The 17,426-nt window shown below is 42.0% G+C and overlaps 1 protein-coding gene across 3 annotated transcripts in view; it reads right to left on the bottom strand.

Annotated features, from left to right (window-relative positions):
• Positions 1-17,426, bottom strand: part of epb41l4b (erythrocyte membrane protein band 4.1 like 4B) — a 332,591-nt gene that overhangs the window by 34,736 nt on the left and 280,429 nt on the right. For all 3 annotated transcript variants that reach the window (XM_069911692.1, XM_069911699.1, XM_069911705.1), the window contains exons 18-20: positions 15,921-16,031; positions 12,855-12,922; positions 4,287-4,388 (exon numbers count right to left, since the gene is read on the bottom strand). In XM_069911692.1, coding sequence (XP_069767793.1) covers positions 4,287-4,388; positions 12,855-12,922; positions 15,921-16,031 — 281 coding nt within the window. The remainder of the gene's footprint in view (positions 1-4,286; positions 4,389-12,854; positions 12,923-15,920; positions 16,032-17,426) is intronic.

Raw genomic sequence — 17,426 nt, forward strand, 5'->3', positions numbered from 1 at the left:
TCAACAACAGGCAATTTAATGGTTCTACTGCGGGTCTGGACTCCCAGCAACGGCACCCCAACTTCCTCAGGGGGTCGCCGCTATTCTCCCCCCGCAGCTCGCTGTTGTTTCAAAAACTCACGGATTAGATCGATCTCTTCAGCGTGGAACATTGCCTGAGTCGTTTCCAACAATGGAGTCATCTTCCTGCGTGCTCCCTCCGTTAAAATCGGCAGGCTGCCAGAATCGGGATCCACTTCGTGGGCACACGCACCTTCTTCCTGAGAATGGGTAACTCCAGCGATGTCCTTCTCTTGGTGAGTAGTAGTCATTTTTTTTTGCAGCTTCCACAGACAATCTTTGTGGTTTAGGCACTGAAGAAATTAAACCTGAGGCTGTAACAAGCTGTTTAGGCCCCAAATCTTCAACACTCCGAAAATGTAATTTCTTCTCACTTGAGGTTTAGTCTTTTTACCATTAATGGTACCATTACCATTAACAGTTGCTTAATACTTTAGACTAAAATTTAAAAAGTTTAAACTTGAAAACAAAGGGTTAAAAATGGATACTTAAAAGTTCGGTCAGAGAGGTCGAGATTACACGTCTAGACTCTAGGCCAGGGGTGTCAAACTCAAATTCACGGAGGGCCAAAATTAAAAACTTGGACTAAGTCGAGGGACGAACTAAATATTTATTGAAAATTTTCAACAACATCTGCATGTTTTCTCTTCTTTCAACATATGTAATGCTAAACTTTAGGATATAACTTTAGGAGGATAATGTTACAGGTCAGGAGTAGGTAGCTCAAGTTCACCCTTTGCTTGACCTGAGGGAAACATATTTGGTCCCTGTGGAGATGTAGTCAGCATTCACAGGCTGTGTCCATTTTGGCCTGCATCAGGACTCAGCATTTCCTGCTCACTCCTCAGGCTCTAGGCCTCTATTCACCCTCGACCCACCATCCCTCTACCTGACCAGTCCTTTACCCAACCTCTACTCACCCCTCATCCACTCGCTATACACGCCCCTCTACTGCCTCTCCCCTCAACCTGTTCCTCCCTCTACCCGTCTCTCACCCTCTAATCACCCCTCCCCTACTCGCCCTGCCCCTCCCGTTTTACCTCTTCCCTATCCACCCCTCCTTCTACTCATCCCTCCCTCTAACTGCCCCTCGCACCACCATAACTTCCCCTGCCCATTACTCCTCACCTACACCCTCTGCCCACCCCTTTTTATCCACCCACTCAGGCCCAGCGCGCTGCCGATCAGCCTTTGCGGAACAGCGGGGGCCGTGCGCAGCCTGCCATGTCCGTTGCGCAGACAGGAAATCACAGGCGCTCGCCAATCCGCCGCACCACTCGACAGGTGGGAGAAGTGACTGGTTGTGCGGGGAGCCTTCCAACTGGCTTGCCAGCTGATGACATCGACAGACTTCTCGTGTTACAATTTTGTTTTCCCCGTTCTCAAAGTTTGCACGGTCAACCTGCAACACTCTTGCTCCCTCCGCGTCCCGTGGATCTGATGCCCGGGTGTTGTTAGGATTCCCAGCAGAAGGTTTGTGGAACTTTACCATTCTGGATTCCTTTTTGAGAATATTCTGGCCATCTTTTAAGGGGAGTGGTTTTAGGGGGGAGGGGATAGTTAGGGGGTGGGGAAGGATGTGCAATGAAGGGGGAGGATGGTGGGGGTGACATCACCAAAAAACAGCATCGGCTCTCGCTGCAGGGCGGGCCACTTCTAATACATTTTTGAAATGATCTTGCGGGCCAAATATAATTATATCGCGGGCCAAAAGTTTGACATGTGTGCTCTACGCGATTTTGCCACGCCTCCTCAGCACTGCCTGTAAGGAGTTTGTATATTCTCTCTAAGTGCTCCGTTTCCTCCCACCCTCCAAAATGTATGGGTAGTATGTTCACTTGAGTGTAATTGGACAGCAACGGTTTAAATGCCTGGAATAAGATTCTCCCGTGCTGTAAATTAAATTCCTAAATTTATCAATGTGCTGGTAGCTACTGCCATTCTGTCATTTAAATTCTACCTCTCACAAACATTCCCTTTGTTGTTCAGGTCCCTCTCTCACTTTCTCTCCTATGGAAACCTAATTTAAATCTCTCTCTCTTCTTTCTCAGTTCTAAAGGTCACAGACCCAAAATGTTGACTATTTCCCTTTTCATAGTCACTCTTTGAGATGCTGAAATTTTCCAGCAATTTTTGATTTTGATTAGTAGCTCCAACTGTCAACCATAAAACACAGCCAACTACAACACTATACCAGGCCACTTTCAGCCCACGTGCAGGCAGATGGGATTAGTTAGAATGACATCGCTGACTACGATGTCATTCTAACTAATCCCATCTGCCTGCACGTGGGCTGAAACTCTCTGTTCCCTGCATGGTCACATCTATCTAAATGCCTTTTAAGTGTTGCTATTGCATATTCTTCTATCACCTTCCCTGGCAACACAGTTAAAAAAAAACTTGCCTTGTAATTCTCCTATAAACTATCTCCTCTTACCATAGAGCAATGTCGTCCAGAATTTGGCATTTCCACCCTGAAAAAATGACTAACTATCCCACCTCTGCCTTTCTTAATTTTATATAAAACAATGTGGTGGTCCCTCATGTTATGTAATCTAGAGGAAACAATCTAAGACTATTCAACCTCTCTTTATAACAAATACACTTCAATTCAGGCAGCTTCCTAGTGAACCACTTCCGTATATTCTCCCAAACCCTCCAGTTAGTTTCTATGCTGTGGCAATCAGAATTGCGCAAAATACCATGACCTAAGCTCTATAGAGCTAGAATTTAACATGCCAAATTTTATTCTCAATGCCCTGAACAATGAAGGCAAGTATGCTATTCTCTTTCTTTACCACCACTGTAGTCCATTACGTTGCCACTTTCAGGTGGCAATTGTTAGGTCTGCTTTGTTCATGAATGAGTGAGACAAACACCAGACTGAGTCGAAATCAGGGTTCTTTGTTCTTTATTACCGGATTGTAACACTTGCAACTAACAATGTTAGTCGGAGAATGCATTCTGCCGTTATCAGCAAAATGGTGATTTTTTATACCCTTGGATACGTGCTTAGAACATCATCATATCATTACTTGTCCAATGACTAAAACTGTTGCTATCCTTTCCCTGCTAGCTTCCTGCCTCTCAACCCATCAATGTCTCTCTTATCTTGTAAGTATAAGGATGCATTCACATCTTGTTACAGCCCTGCACAGGGTAACTCCTTACACATTCCCATCTCATGATGTTTTACCTTACACTATGGACACAACTCAAGATCCCTTTTCTTCTAAAGGTCCTCCCATTCACTGTATACTTTCCTCTTGCATTTGACCTCCCATTTATCCAATTCAACTCCACCCACCATTTCTACACCCAAATTTCCAACTCACTACTCGTTGCTGTAAATTTTGACAACTTCATCACTATCCACATCTTCACTTACCATATCCTCTGCAAACTTAATAATCAGATTAACTATATTTACATCCAAATCATTTACATATATTGCAAATTATAGAAGTCCCAGGGCTGAATTTTGCAGAACACCACCTGTCACAGACCTCCAGTCAAACAGCCCTTCACACTACCTTCTGTCTTCTATGATTAAGCTAATGTTGTTTCCAACTTAACAATTCATCTTGCAACTTAAAGGATCTTGACAAATGCTTTTCTAAAGTCCAACAGCCACTACACTAACCTAATCACCTTTGTCACTTGCTCAAAATATTCAATCAAATTTCTGAGATGGGACCTTCCACCTAAGGCCGCTGAATGGTTCAGATGAAATTAATAAAGATCAACAGTTATGTACAATAATTCTGCAGTGTGAAAGATCTATACAGTGGCATTGCAAAGGAATCCAAAAAAGCTACTGTATTATATCAAACAAATATTTCAGAGCATAGAAGTGTTCCTGCAGATCACATTTTTTTAACCAAATCATGTGCATTCATTGATTTTAGAATCAAGACAACAAATCATGTTTGATGAATTCTGGTCTTGCAGGTTCAGAAATGCACTAAAGTGTATTAATTCAGTGAACCAATAATTCTGTTGGCATGGTATACAGTACATTATAACATAAACTACATACTGAACAGTGTAAGAGGTGCAGGTTTCTTTTACAACCACAATTAGAATTGGAAACACTCAATTGTGGTGCAAGGTGATTAATATGAACATTTAAAGCTTCAAAATTTCAAATTTCTTCCAGGTGCTTGAGTCAAATAAAACATATTTGATAGAACATGTTAAAAGTTTTGTCAGGTAATTATACTCACAAGCTGTATTGCCTCGTTAGTTTCCTGATACGGGAACTTTTTGATCGTGGCTTCTCCTGAACACCAGTTGTTTGTGTGCTATCTTGTGATGGATCCAGGGACCTAGTAATGTTGAAGAGTCCAATCAAGCTTTGTATTGTTCACCTTTTAAAAAAATTAGTTTTTAAAATGGCATGCTTTTTGTCATCTATCTTGACATTATTTTTCATCGATAAGATTAGGAAAATTATCTTTAAAGATGCATTTCTTTTATAAGATTCTACCATGCTGGAAATTAAATTCCTAAATTTATCAATGTACTGGTAGCTACTGCCATTTAAACTCTACCTCTTACAAACATTCCCTTCGTTGTTCAGGTCCCTCTCTCACCTTCTCTCCTATGGAAACCTAATTTGAATATCTCTCTCTCTTTCTCACTTCTAAAGGTCACAGACCCCCAAATGTTGACTATTTCCCTTTTCACAGTCACTCTCTGAGATGCTGAAGTTTTCCAGCATATAGGTTGTACAAGGCAGAAATGCATGTTCCAATCATCATTTTGCAGGAATGTGAATAGTCAATGCATTTCTATTTAGAACACCTGTCTTTTCATTCTTTATATAATAAGATCCACAACATTCCTTAGCAAAGGAATATCTGGATGTTTAATTTTAATTGATACATAAATATTGATTTGTTATTTTTCCATAAGTTAGGGTGAAAAATTCAGTAAATTTATAATTTATTACATAAATTAATCACTTCTCTTGAATTTATTTGTTTATACATTTTCAAGGGCAATAAACTCTACTACCTGCTTCAATCTATCTTGCCAAGAAGCTACAACCTGATATGAAATGTTAGCCATCTGTAGTGGTTTTCCTTCATCCAGAAGCATGCCTGCCCCATTTATTTTCCCACTGCTGTTTGAATTGAATTATTGTTCCAATGCAGTGGTTTTCAAACTATTTCTTTCCTCTCACATACCACTTTAAGTGATCCCTTTGCCATAGATGCTCTGTGATTAGTAAGAGATTACTTAAAGTGGTATGTTAGTGGAAAGAAAAAGTTTGAAAACCACTGTTCTAGCATGTACTGACATACAAAGAAAATTTTTGTTTTCATGCCATCCAGGCAAATCAACCCAACAGGTGGGCACAACAAAAAAGTGTCTGGAATACAGTGTTTATAAAGAGGATACATTAAAAAAGTGAAAGGGCCATGATCAGAAAGGCTTATGAGATTATCTTTAACATTGGGTTCACTCAAGGATCTGGCAACAGTGATGAACAGCAGAGAAGTTGTCCTTGAATCTAGTAGTCCTAAATTTTCTGCCTGAAAGGTTTGGGGTGGGGGGAAGTTGGAAGAGATTATGAATTTAGGATGGGTCCTTTATTATATTGGCAGCTTTCCCAAAGCAGGATAGGGTAAACAGATTCAATGGAGGGCAGGATGAAACAGGAAAGTCTGCAAATGCTGTGATTGGGAAAAAAAAGTACAGAAATGCTGGAGGAACTCAGCCAGTCTTGCAGAAAACAGGAAGGCATCAGAATAAATACTGAAGAATAGCAGCAGGAAGAGTCAGAAGAGTTTGTGTGATGGCCTGGGCTGTTATTCACAATTCTGCAATTTCTTGTGTTCTATGGCAGAGCTATGATGCATCTGGATACGGTACTTTCCATTGCTCAATAAAAACTGGAGAAAATCACTGGAGACATTCTGAATTTCTGAGAAAGTGTTTTCATGACTATTGCATCAATGTGGCTGGAACAAGACAATTTATTGATGATATTTACACCCAGAAAGTTAAAACTCTCAATTATCTCTACTTCAACACCCATGATAGACTCAGGAGTTATGTACTCACCCTACATCATGAAGTCAATGACCATTTCCTTGGTTTTCTGATATTGAGGGGAAGGATACTGTCCTGGCACCATGTCATTAAGCTCCCTATCACCTGCCTAAACTCTGCCTTGTAATTGTTTGAAATTTGGCCGACTACAGTGGTGTCATCTGCAAACCTGCAAATTGAGCTAGAGCAAAATTTGGCTTCACAGTTATGAGTATGCAAGGAATTTAATAAGGGACTGAGTATGGACTCATATAGGGTGCCCCTGTTAAGGATCAATATGAAAGTGCTGTTATCAGTTTTCATTGATTCCAGATTGTAGGTCAGGAAGTTGAGGATCCAATTACAGAGGAAATGCTAAGATTGCTTAAACTGGGATGTGGGTGGAAAGAAAAAGTTTGAAAACCACTGCTTTAATCGTACCTAATTGATGTGTGGTGTGCACAGTTTCATAACTCCAAAGGAAATGGGCCAATGACAATTTTTTTCAAGCATTTGGGTCTAGAGCAGTGATTTTCAACCTTTCCTTCCCACCTTAAATAATACCTTACTTATTACAGAGCACTGATGGCATAGGGATTACTTAAAGTGGTATGTGAGTGGAAAGAAAATGGTTGAGAATCACTGATCGAGATCAAGGATGTTTGGAGATGTGTTTGGATGGAACTATGATCTTGAAAGTGGAGCCATAATTAATAAATAAATACTAGACTAGCATAGGTGGTCTTGCTATCTAAATGCTCTGGGGGTGAGTGTAGCACAAGGGAGATGGCATCTGCCATGGACCGAACTGTTGAGGATCAAGGCTGGAGTTGATGCAAGCCATGAATCATCTCAAAGCACTTCATGACAATGGATATCAGAGCCAACAGGCAGTAAACATTAAGGTACATTATTTTGTTTTTCTTGGCACTGAGACAATAGGGATCTTCTTAAAGCAGGTGGGAACTTAAGATTAAAGTGATGTCCTTAAATACTGCTTACAGTTGGTCTGCGCTCATTCTCAGGACATGGCAAGGGACTCTGTTTTCTGTCGGTTCACTCCCAGGAAGGCCAATCTGATATTTGCAATGGTAACTACACATGGAGGTATGCTGGAGGCTGTCAGAGCAGTTGGTATCATTTCACTGTCCTTCTGCTCAGACAAATATACTCAACTTAATTTTGTCGCCACAATGCATCACTTGCCACATTTGACAGATGTCTGTGAAGTTTGTCTGGGTCTCTATCTTGGCATGGTATTGACTCTTGGCATCCCTGATGGCTTTGTAAAGGCTGTACCTGGATTTCCTGTGCAGGATAGAGTCCACATCTCTGATGTGGACTGAAGTAGGGAAATGATCTCCAAGGTTATTTATGATTTCTGCTTGGGGAACACTCGGCTTCAAGATTTTTGAATATGCAGGGAATGGAGGGATACGGATCATATGTAAGTATTAAAGATTTAGTTTAATCTGGCATCATGTTCTGCACAGACATATGAAGCCCAATTATTAAATTTTGACTGTAGAGGGCAGTCTTTGCTGTTAAATGCGCCTGTGTAAAAATAAATGGAATGGACTGAATCCTTGCAAATTCTTTTAAAAACAATGCTTTTTCAAAAGATACGTCAAACAGAGAAAAATGCTCCTTCCAGTATAAAGCCAACAGAAAAAAAATAGAGCAAACAAAAAGGAACTTCAAGGACTCAACTGGTCAAATAGCATCCATGGACAGAAATTGAAAACCAGCTTTTTGGTCAGGACCCTTTCAAACTGAAATGGGAAGGGAGATAACAAGCACACAGAAGGAAAAGGGATGTGCATGGATTAAACAGCAATAGGATACTGGACAAATCAAGGCAAGATGGGTGGGGGTGTCAAGAGAAAAGGTAATCATTTTGTTGAGTACCTATGCGCTGTCCTCGGGTGCAAGTTGAGACTCCTGGATGCCATCCCTATTCTCACATAGACCCATCTGTACTCAGCCTCATCCATTCCCAAGATGAGAGCAAACATAAGCTTGAAGAACACCATATCATATTCTACCAGGGTAGTGTAAAACCCAATAGCATCAACAGTGAATTTTCCAATTTCAGGCAACCCCCTAACCCGATCCACTTCTACTGTTCTCATTTGTCCTTTATCTGTTCCCATTTTTCAGGATTCTGGAAAAATGAAATTAAAAGCTCAAGTTTCTCAAAGTCAGGCAATCTCTTAGGTGAAAGCAATTGAATCAATTGAATGCTCTAATGGTTAATGGTTTTCATCTTCATGCCTGACTTGTTGATTATTTATCCATTTTCTGATTTTATTATTGGAGTTAATTAGTTAAGATGAAAATACCAGCATTGATGGAAGGCTCACTCTCAGACATATAATGCGGTATGTTATTTCTAAAACATAAGGACACAAGCAAATTCCTAAAATAGAGTGGTGACAATTTGGTCAGATGAAAGCAGGGAAGTGTAAAACTTGTACTGACACACTTTCAGCTCATAAATATTTTAGGGATTTTTTTTTTAGTGTGTTAAAGATTTTATTCTAGTTTCATATTTAATACTGGTTAAATCATCCCATTGAAAAAAGGTTACAAACTCCAAACAGTCTATAGCCCAATACTATGATATTTCCTTGCTCATGATATTCTTTACACATCCATGCCTCTCACCTCCCACCTAACTTGGGCCACAACTCCCTCTGATGATTGGTACCATGTCCCCATGAACACCCAAACTTAAAGTATCCTGTAATATTTGCCTCTCCAGTTTTCCCAGTTATCTTGGTCCCACAATCTCTTCAGGTCCATAAATGATCTACCACTAATCCTCCATTCGCACTATCCAACATGGTATCAATGAACCCTTCCCTTGTCCTACCTACACCATGTTTCCCACCTGGCCAACAGCCAATATCACTGTCGTGCTGCAGAGTTCCAAAAATTTGTACACTCCAGTTAGATTGTAATGTTTGGAAGGACCAAAGGGAAAACCAGATTTCCTGGTTTTTCAGCCACTACCCTCTTCTCAGAAATAATAGCTGATGCAGCAGTTTGTGCTGCCGCCTCATAGTTCTGAGGTTACAGGTTTAATCCTGTCTGTGGGTGCTTCATTTGAGGAGTTTGCATGTTCTTTCCATGAGTATATGGATGCTCTGCTATTCTCTCGCAACCTAATGGTGAATATACAGAGCCGTCGTCATACCCACACTCCTGTTCGGCTCCGAATCATGGGTCCTCTACCGGCATCACCTACGGCTCCTAGAACGCTTCCACCAGCATTGTCTCCGCTCCATCCTCAACATCCATTGGAGCGCTTTCATCCCTAACGTCGAAGTACTCGAGATGGCAGAGGTCGACAGCATCGAGTCCACGCTGTTGAAGATCCAGCTGCGCTGGGTGGGTCACGTCTCCAGAATGGAGGACCATCGCCTTCCCAAGATCGTGTTCTATGGCGAGCTCTCCACTGGCCACCGTGACAGAGGTGCACCAAAGAAAAGGTACAAGGACTGCCTAAAGAAATCTCTTGGTGCCTGCCCCATTGACCACCGCCAGTGGGCTGATCTCGCCTCAAACCGTGCATCTTGGCGCCTCACAGTTCGGCGGGCAGCAACCTCCTTTGAAGAAGACCGCAGAGCCCACCTCACTGACAAAAGACAAAGGAGGAAAAACCCAACACCCAACCCCAACCAACCAATTTTCCCCTGCAACCGCTGCAACCGTGTCTGCCTGTCCCTCATCGGACTTGTCAGCCACAAATGAGCCTGCAGCTGACGTGGACTTTTACCCTCTCCATAAATCTTCGTCCGCGAAGCCAAGCCAAAGAAAGAAAATAAATTACTTCAAGTATATTTAATTGCTGAATGAATTCAGGAGAGTTGATGGGCCACATCAGAGTGAATAAGTTGCAGGACCACAGGAAAATACGAGAGGAGGTAGGAGAGGGAGATGGTGTCTGATGGGACCACTCTTTGAGCATGGATTTGAATGGCTGCATATCTTTCTTGTAATGCTATTATTTTCTGGCACAATCAATTTATGGCTTTAGGGAAAACAAGTAATTAATACGTTAATGCAAGCAAACATTGAAAATGAAGGAAATCGTACAAGAACAGGTATTGTAATAACATCATTGAAGTAGCACTTGATGGCCAGTAATATGCAACTTTAAATGATACTTTGTGATTCCAACAGAAAAACGAATCAAACAAATGTAATAGCTTGGACCAATTCAGGGCAGAAATCTTTTAGTTTCCATATGACATGCCAGGAACGCAGGACAGTAACTTATTTGCAAGCTGTGGTCTTGGCATATCAGATATAGACTAGAGTTAGATGACCATACAGTCCTTGTGTCCAACCTCGTTCCGGTTTTATACCTGCTCTGGACCTTTATATTTCCAACTGCCACCATGACAATTTCACTACTCCCCTCAGTAATTTCATCTCACCCCCTCGGAATGCCTCGCCCTCCACCTTCTCCACACCAAACTGAACCTCACCATCAAACCTGCGGACAAAGGTGGCACTGATGTGATCTGGCACACTGACCCCTATCTGGCCAAAGCCAGACAACAAATCTCAGACATCTCCTCTTACTTACCCCTCCAACAGGACTCCCACCAAAACTCATCAAACCACTGTATCATACACCATCTCTGAACTCATCACCTACCTGGCACGGCCTCCAACCTTACTGTTTCCCAACTCTATACTGCCCATTTTTACCTCCTACCCAAAATCCACAAACCTAATTGTCCTGGCAGACCCATGGTGCTCCTGTCCCACCGAATTAGTCTCTGCTTACGTCGACTCTGCTTTGTTCACCCGGTCCCCACCTAAATTCAGGACACTTAACAAGCCCTCCATCACTTCAACAACTTCCAGTTCCCTGAATTCGATTGCCTCATATTTACTGTGGATATCCAATCCCTTTACACCTCCATTCCCCATACTGCAGGCCTCGAAGCCTTTTGTTTCTTTCTGGACATTAGAAGCAACCAATACCCCCCCCACCCACCCCCAACACCACCCTCCTCCAGCTGGCAGAACTTGTCCTCACCTCAATAATTTCTCCTTTAACTCATCGCTCTTTCTCCAGGTTAAAAGGGGTAGCCATGGGTAACCACATGGGCCCCAGCTATGCCTACCTTTTTGTTGACTACATGGAGCAATCCATGCTACAAACCTACACAGGCAAGGGCCCTCAACTCTTCCTCCCCTATATTGATGATTACTTTGGTGCTACCTCATGCAACCATGTTGAGCTCATTGACTTCATCTAGTTTGCTACCAACTTCCACCCTGACATCACATTCACTTGGTCCATCTTTAGCAACACTCTTCCTTTCCTCGATCTCTCTGCCTCCATCTCAGGAGACGAACTCTCAACAGACATCCTCTATAAACCTACCAAATCCCACAGCTACCTCGACTACACCTCTTCACATCCTGTCCCCTGCAAGGATTCCATTCCATTCTCTCAATTCCCCTGTCGCAGCTGCACCAGGATGAGGATTTCCATGCCAGATCATCAGAGGTGTCCTTCTTCAAACAAAGTGGCTTTCCATCTACCACTTGGCACTTACCCGCATATCTCCCATTACCCGCACATTTGCCCTGGCCCATCTGCCCCAACGTGTAACAAGGACAGGATTCCTCTTGTCCTCACCTACCACTCCACCAGCCTCTGCATCTATCACATCCTCCTCTGCCATTTCCACCACCTACTTCATGATCCCATCACTAGACACATATTCCCCTCTCCGCCTTTCACAGGGAACACTACCTCTGTGACTCCCTTGTCTAGTCCTCACCAATTGTCCTCTTGGGTCCTATCCCTTTGACCACAGGAGATGCACCTCTTGCACCTACACTTCCTCCCTCACCACCATTCAGGGCCCCAAACAGTCCTTCCAATTTCACTTTTCAGTTGTGAATTTGCAGGGGTCATTTACTGCATCCGGTGCACCCGCTGTAGTCTCTTCTACATTGGACAGACTGGACACAGACTGGGAGGTCGTTTTGTTGAGCACCATAGTTCTGTTCATCACAACAGCGTGGTCCTCCCAATGACCACCCATTTCAGTTCTCCATCCCATTCCCTTTCCGACCAGTCTGTCCATGGTCTCATGTACTGAGACCACCCGTAAATTGGAGGAACACCACATCATCTTCCGACCGGGCACCCTCCAACTAGATGTCATAAATATCGACTTCTCTGGGTTTCGTTAAACCCCCCCACCCCTTATTCCCCCATCATCTTTCCATTCCCTGTCTCCTTTCCCACAGACGTGATAAATATCACATCCAATTAACACCTTTTGTTGGTCTGGATTCCTCCCTCATGGTTTGAATTCTGAAACTTTCTGATATATCCTACTTCTGCCTTTTCTGATATTTCCTTAAGGAGGACTCGGGCCTGAAATGTCAGCAACATATCTTTGTCTCCTATAGATGCTGAATAGAGCAGCTGAGTTCTTCCAGCATTTTGGTGTTTTTAATGCAATCACAGCATCTGCAGCCTATCATGTTTCCCTTGTGTCCAAATTGCTGAGGCACTTTGTACAGTACAGGAGAAAAAGAGAATAGTGATTTTTTTAAAAGACCTAACAGCATCAAGTCATTTAAATTTCAAGAGATTAAGAATAAGATCTTTTTTAGTAAAGTTGATTGCGAAACATTTTGACAGCTATCAACTGGCCATTTTTGCTTTATCAAGAATAAATGCTGCACGAAGGTCTCTGGTATTTTTGACTGACCTTGCACTATGTACTGGTGTGCCAGAGGGTTTACTGTGGCTGCTCAGTACTGGCTCCTCTTTCTTAAACTGTTGAAGGAAAATCAACAATTAGTAACAGAAATAGCTCTGAATGTAACTTGGTACTAAAATCAACAACAGCTCTTTCCTACTGATGTTTGAATGCAACAACAATTGATTTTGAATACTTAAGACTATTTGAGACAATAGGAGGCAGCAGGAGTGCAGGATGGAAATAAATGTGCCTCAACTATACATCTGTGCAAATATAGTCGTATTAAACAGATGTAATGTAAATATCTAATTCAGTGGAATTAGATTTCATTGAAAAAATGACTCATTCCCCATTCCATTTTGCTTTAAATTTCATCTGAGAAAATGGTCACTGAATGCCTCAGGTACATTTTTTAAATTTTAAAAGGATTTACAGATTTTCAGTAGCATGGTAGTTGTTAATAGATTACAGTTATAGTTCTGGATCATTCATCCAGAAATAAGAGTTCAAATCCAACTAAGGCAGCTGGGGAATTCAACATTCCCTCTCATTACCACAGCACAGTCATGTGATTTCAGAATACTGGCCTACATACATTTACTCCAATTTCATTGACATGATCGAGCAGAATTTGTATAACTTTATCACTTGATTTCTAGTGTTTTTTTACAAACCCATATACCTCCACTCCAAAAGATTATGTACACTATTTCATATTGTAAATCTAACAAGTTCTACAAATTGATATGATTTGACAAGTGTCTAGTGCACTGCTAATGTATGCGACTCAAAAGTACTGCATTCTTATCATTCTATACAAGTGAATTATCTTGAGTACCCTTTAGTTGTGACTCATGGAAAGGATATCAAAAGATCCAAACCTAGCACCAAACTCATAGTCTAGAAAACAGCAGTGATCCCAGTTTCCTGTATGCATCTACACCAGACACAGCAAGCCACTGATAAAAAAAAATTAACAATTCTATCTCCATAAAATACTCAAAATCCATCACAAACCAACTTCAGTCATCTCTCTAAACCCCAAATCTTCTCCATTGAGACCTGCACTCAATCAGAACTGTTCTGGGGGCTGTGTTTCTTGCTCAGCAACAGACTCTCAAAATACACACTCGATTTTGAATTCTGTCACAGGAAGGGATGATCTAATGATACATCTGAATGAACCAGGAAATACTGGTCCCATGACTCTCAAAATGTAGAAGGGGCATTCAGGATAGTACTGAGAATGTTGAATGGGAACTCATGGAAGTGGCACAAATGGAAAAAGCATGCTATCTCACAAACCACCACCCATACATTCCACCCCATTAGGCATCCACCCCATCCCAGGGGTGGCCAAACTGCAGCTTGCGAGCCACATGCGGCTCTTTGTCATATAATATGCAACTTGCAGGAATAATGTTGGCTGAGACAGGAATCGTGTGAACTGGTGCTCACAATGGTAGTTTTAATGGATGTGGCTTGTGATCGCATATTGTGGTGACTGCAGAATTTTGCCTACACCCCGGCCGCCTGCCCATCCGAGCTCCCGATGCCCGTAACTTGGATTAACCACCCAGCTCCAGCTGGCTGCCCATTCATCTGAATTCCCGAAGCACCAGCCCCCCTCCCATCCAAGCTCCCAATACTCCGAACACGGACTTACCAATATAAACAAAATATTTGGCATGTATATGTGTACTTTTTGATTATTGAAACTAATACAAATGAGCAGTTTAAAAATTACATATATAAGTAAATATTATTACATATTTATTAATATTTATATACATTTTTTCCAACAAAATGTCCATGCAAGAGTAAAAACGTGTGACAGAATATAGATATGTTTTTTGGGAGATAAATTGGGGCAGGGTTTTTAGTGTAGGTCATACACAAACACTAAAACAGATCTTATTTAAAGTACTGGAGCTCTGCTAATGATATATGTCGGGGCCTCAGAGCCTTTGCAAAAGCTTTGGAGAGTGCCCAAGAGACTTCTGTTTACAAAAAGGCAACAGAAGAAAGAGCTTGTTGGAGCTGCAGACAGTCTGGAGGGGAACTTTCTGTTCTAAGAGGGTCATGTGGTTTTGCAAGCAGAGAGAGTCAAACAGGCTTCTTCTCTCAGAGAGGGAGGGAGAGAGAGAGAGAGAGAGAGAGAGAGAGAGAGAGAGAGAGAGAGAGAGAGAGAGAGACACACACACACACAAGTACATGACTGTGTCATGCCCAATTAACCTAACAATCCACACATTTTCGGATTCTGAGATGAAAGTGTTACACTCAGGGAAACTCATGTGTTCGCAGAAAAAAATGTGCAAATTCTACACAGGCATCAATGGAGGTCAGGAGTCAGGATTGAATTCAAGTCATTACACCTGTGAGGGAGCATCTCTATTTGCTGGGCCACAGATGAGTAAAAACCTCAATAAATAGCCACCTGCTTTGTTGTGGCCATCAAAACCAAGGCTAGAAATAAATACTGTACTTCCCATGAAACTTTAAGATAAATATTAGAGGATGCTTTTTCACTCATCGAGTGGTGGCAGAATGGAATGATCTTCCAAAAGAGATAGTTGTGGCAGGGTCCCGCCTAAAGAAATCTCTTGGTGCCTGCCACATTGACCACCGCCAGTGGGCTGATAACGCCTCAAACCGTGCATCTTGGCGCTCTCACAGTTTGGCGGGCAGCAGCCTCCTTTGAAGAAGACCGCAGAGCCCACCTCACTGACAAAAGGCAAAGGAGGAAAAACCCAACACCCAACCCCAACCAACCAATTTTCCCTTGCAACCGCTGCAATCGTGTCTGCCTGTCCCGCATCGGACTGGTCAGCCACAAACGAGCCTGCAGCTGACGTGGACTTTTTACCCCCTCCATAAATCTTCGTCCGCGAAGCCAAGCCAAAGAAGAAAGAGAAGAAGAAGGATGTGTACGTGGAGGTGAGGGGGTTGGAGGGTTATGGGCGGAGAGCAGGAGGGTTGAGCTAGTGGAGTTGTTCAAGTGAACCGGTGCGGACTCGAAGGGCTGGCATGGCCTGTTTCTGCGCTGTAAACGGTTATACAGTTTCCCACCTTCAGGGCAGCATCCATCTGAGCTTTAATGATGTTGCTCTTCATCTGATCAGGATGAGAAGAGGGTGAAGCAGGAGAATGCAAGCTCTTTTCTAACATCTTCTCCTCAACCTGGTGGTTGTAAACAGTGCATCAATTTACAAGTAGGGAAATAAGCATTATGGTAAATAGCTTCACAATTTATAAGCACAAATGAATATTTGATAACTAAATGAATAAATACTAACTAAATACTTTTCATTAGTATTTGCAAAGGAAATACACTTTGTAATTGCAGAATTTAGCAAAGGGGAAGATGAGAGTCTAGTACAGGGGTCAATAGTTAAAAAGAAAGAACACATTGCCTTCATAGGTTTACAGATGGATAAATACTCAAGATGGGATTTATCCCAGACTGCCATGGAAAGCAAGGTAAGAAATTTAAGGTACTTAACTGAGATTATTAAATCCTTTCTGATTCCATGAGATTCCTGTTGACTGGAGGCCAGCAGATATGATTACCATTTTCAAAAAAGAAGTCTGGGAATTCTAGACCAGTCAGCGTAATTACAGAAGTGGGGAAGTTGTGGATAAAATACTGAGGGATAGGAGTAATGATCACTTGCAATGCCAAGGTCTAATTAGAGACAGACAACATGGTTTTGTCAACATCAGATCCTGTCTGAACAATATAATTACTTTTTTTTGAAGAGGTAACCAAGTGTAGCAATGAAGATAGAGCAGTACATATGGTTTACATGGATTTACCAATGCCTTTTTGACAAAGATCTGATGTCGGAGATGAATCCAAAAGGTTAGGACCCACAGAATCGTGAGCAATTTGGCCATCGAGATCCAAAACGATTTTGGCAATAGGAAACAGGATGATAGTAGAACGTTGGTTTAGTGCCTGTTATTCATGGTGTGGCTCAAAGTGCTGGGACCTTTGCTGTTTGTAATGTAAGTGAATGATTTGGATGCGGATGTATGAGATATGATCATTATGTTTGCTGATGACACAAAGATTGACAGAGTTGTGGATACAGTGGCAGGTAATCTCAAGCTGAATGAGCTGAAAATGGCAGATGGCATTCCAGATAAATGAGAGGTGATGCAATTTGCGCATACTAATGAAACTGGAACATATTCCAGGAATACTAGGGTTGTGTTGAGTACTGACAGAAGAACTTGGAGTAGAAAATCAGAAATTCTTGAAGGTAGCAATGCAAGTGGATAATATGGTTTGAAGGCATATAGAATTCTAGCCTTCATTAGACAGGGCATTGAGCACAAAATCAGACAGGATATGCTAGTTAGGGCTCAAATTAATTACTGAGAACAGTTCTGGGCTCCACACTACAGGAAGGATGCAATAGCACTGGGGAGGTTGTAGACGAGATTCACTTAGATGTTGCCTGGGATGGAGTGTATCAGTTTTAAGGAAAAGAAGGGTCTGCTTTCTCCAAAGGAGAAGAGATTAAGAGGGACATGATTAAGGTATACAAAATTATTAGGGGTATAGATGAG

Source organism: Narcine bancroftii, chromosome 1 (genome assembly GCF_036971445.1).
Source record: "Narcine bancroftii isolate sNarBan1 chromosome 1, sNarBan1.hap1, whole genome shotgun sequence".
Classification (NCBI taxonomy): domain Eukaryota; kingdom Metazoa; phylum Chordata; class Chondrichthyes; order Torpediniformes; family Narcinidae; genus Narcine; species Narcine bancroftii.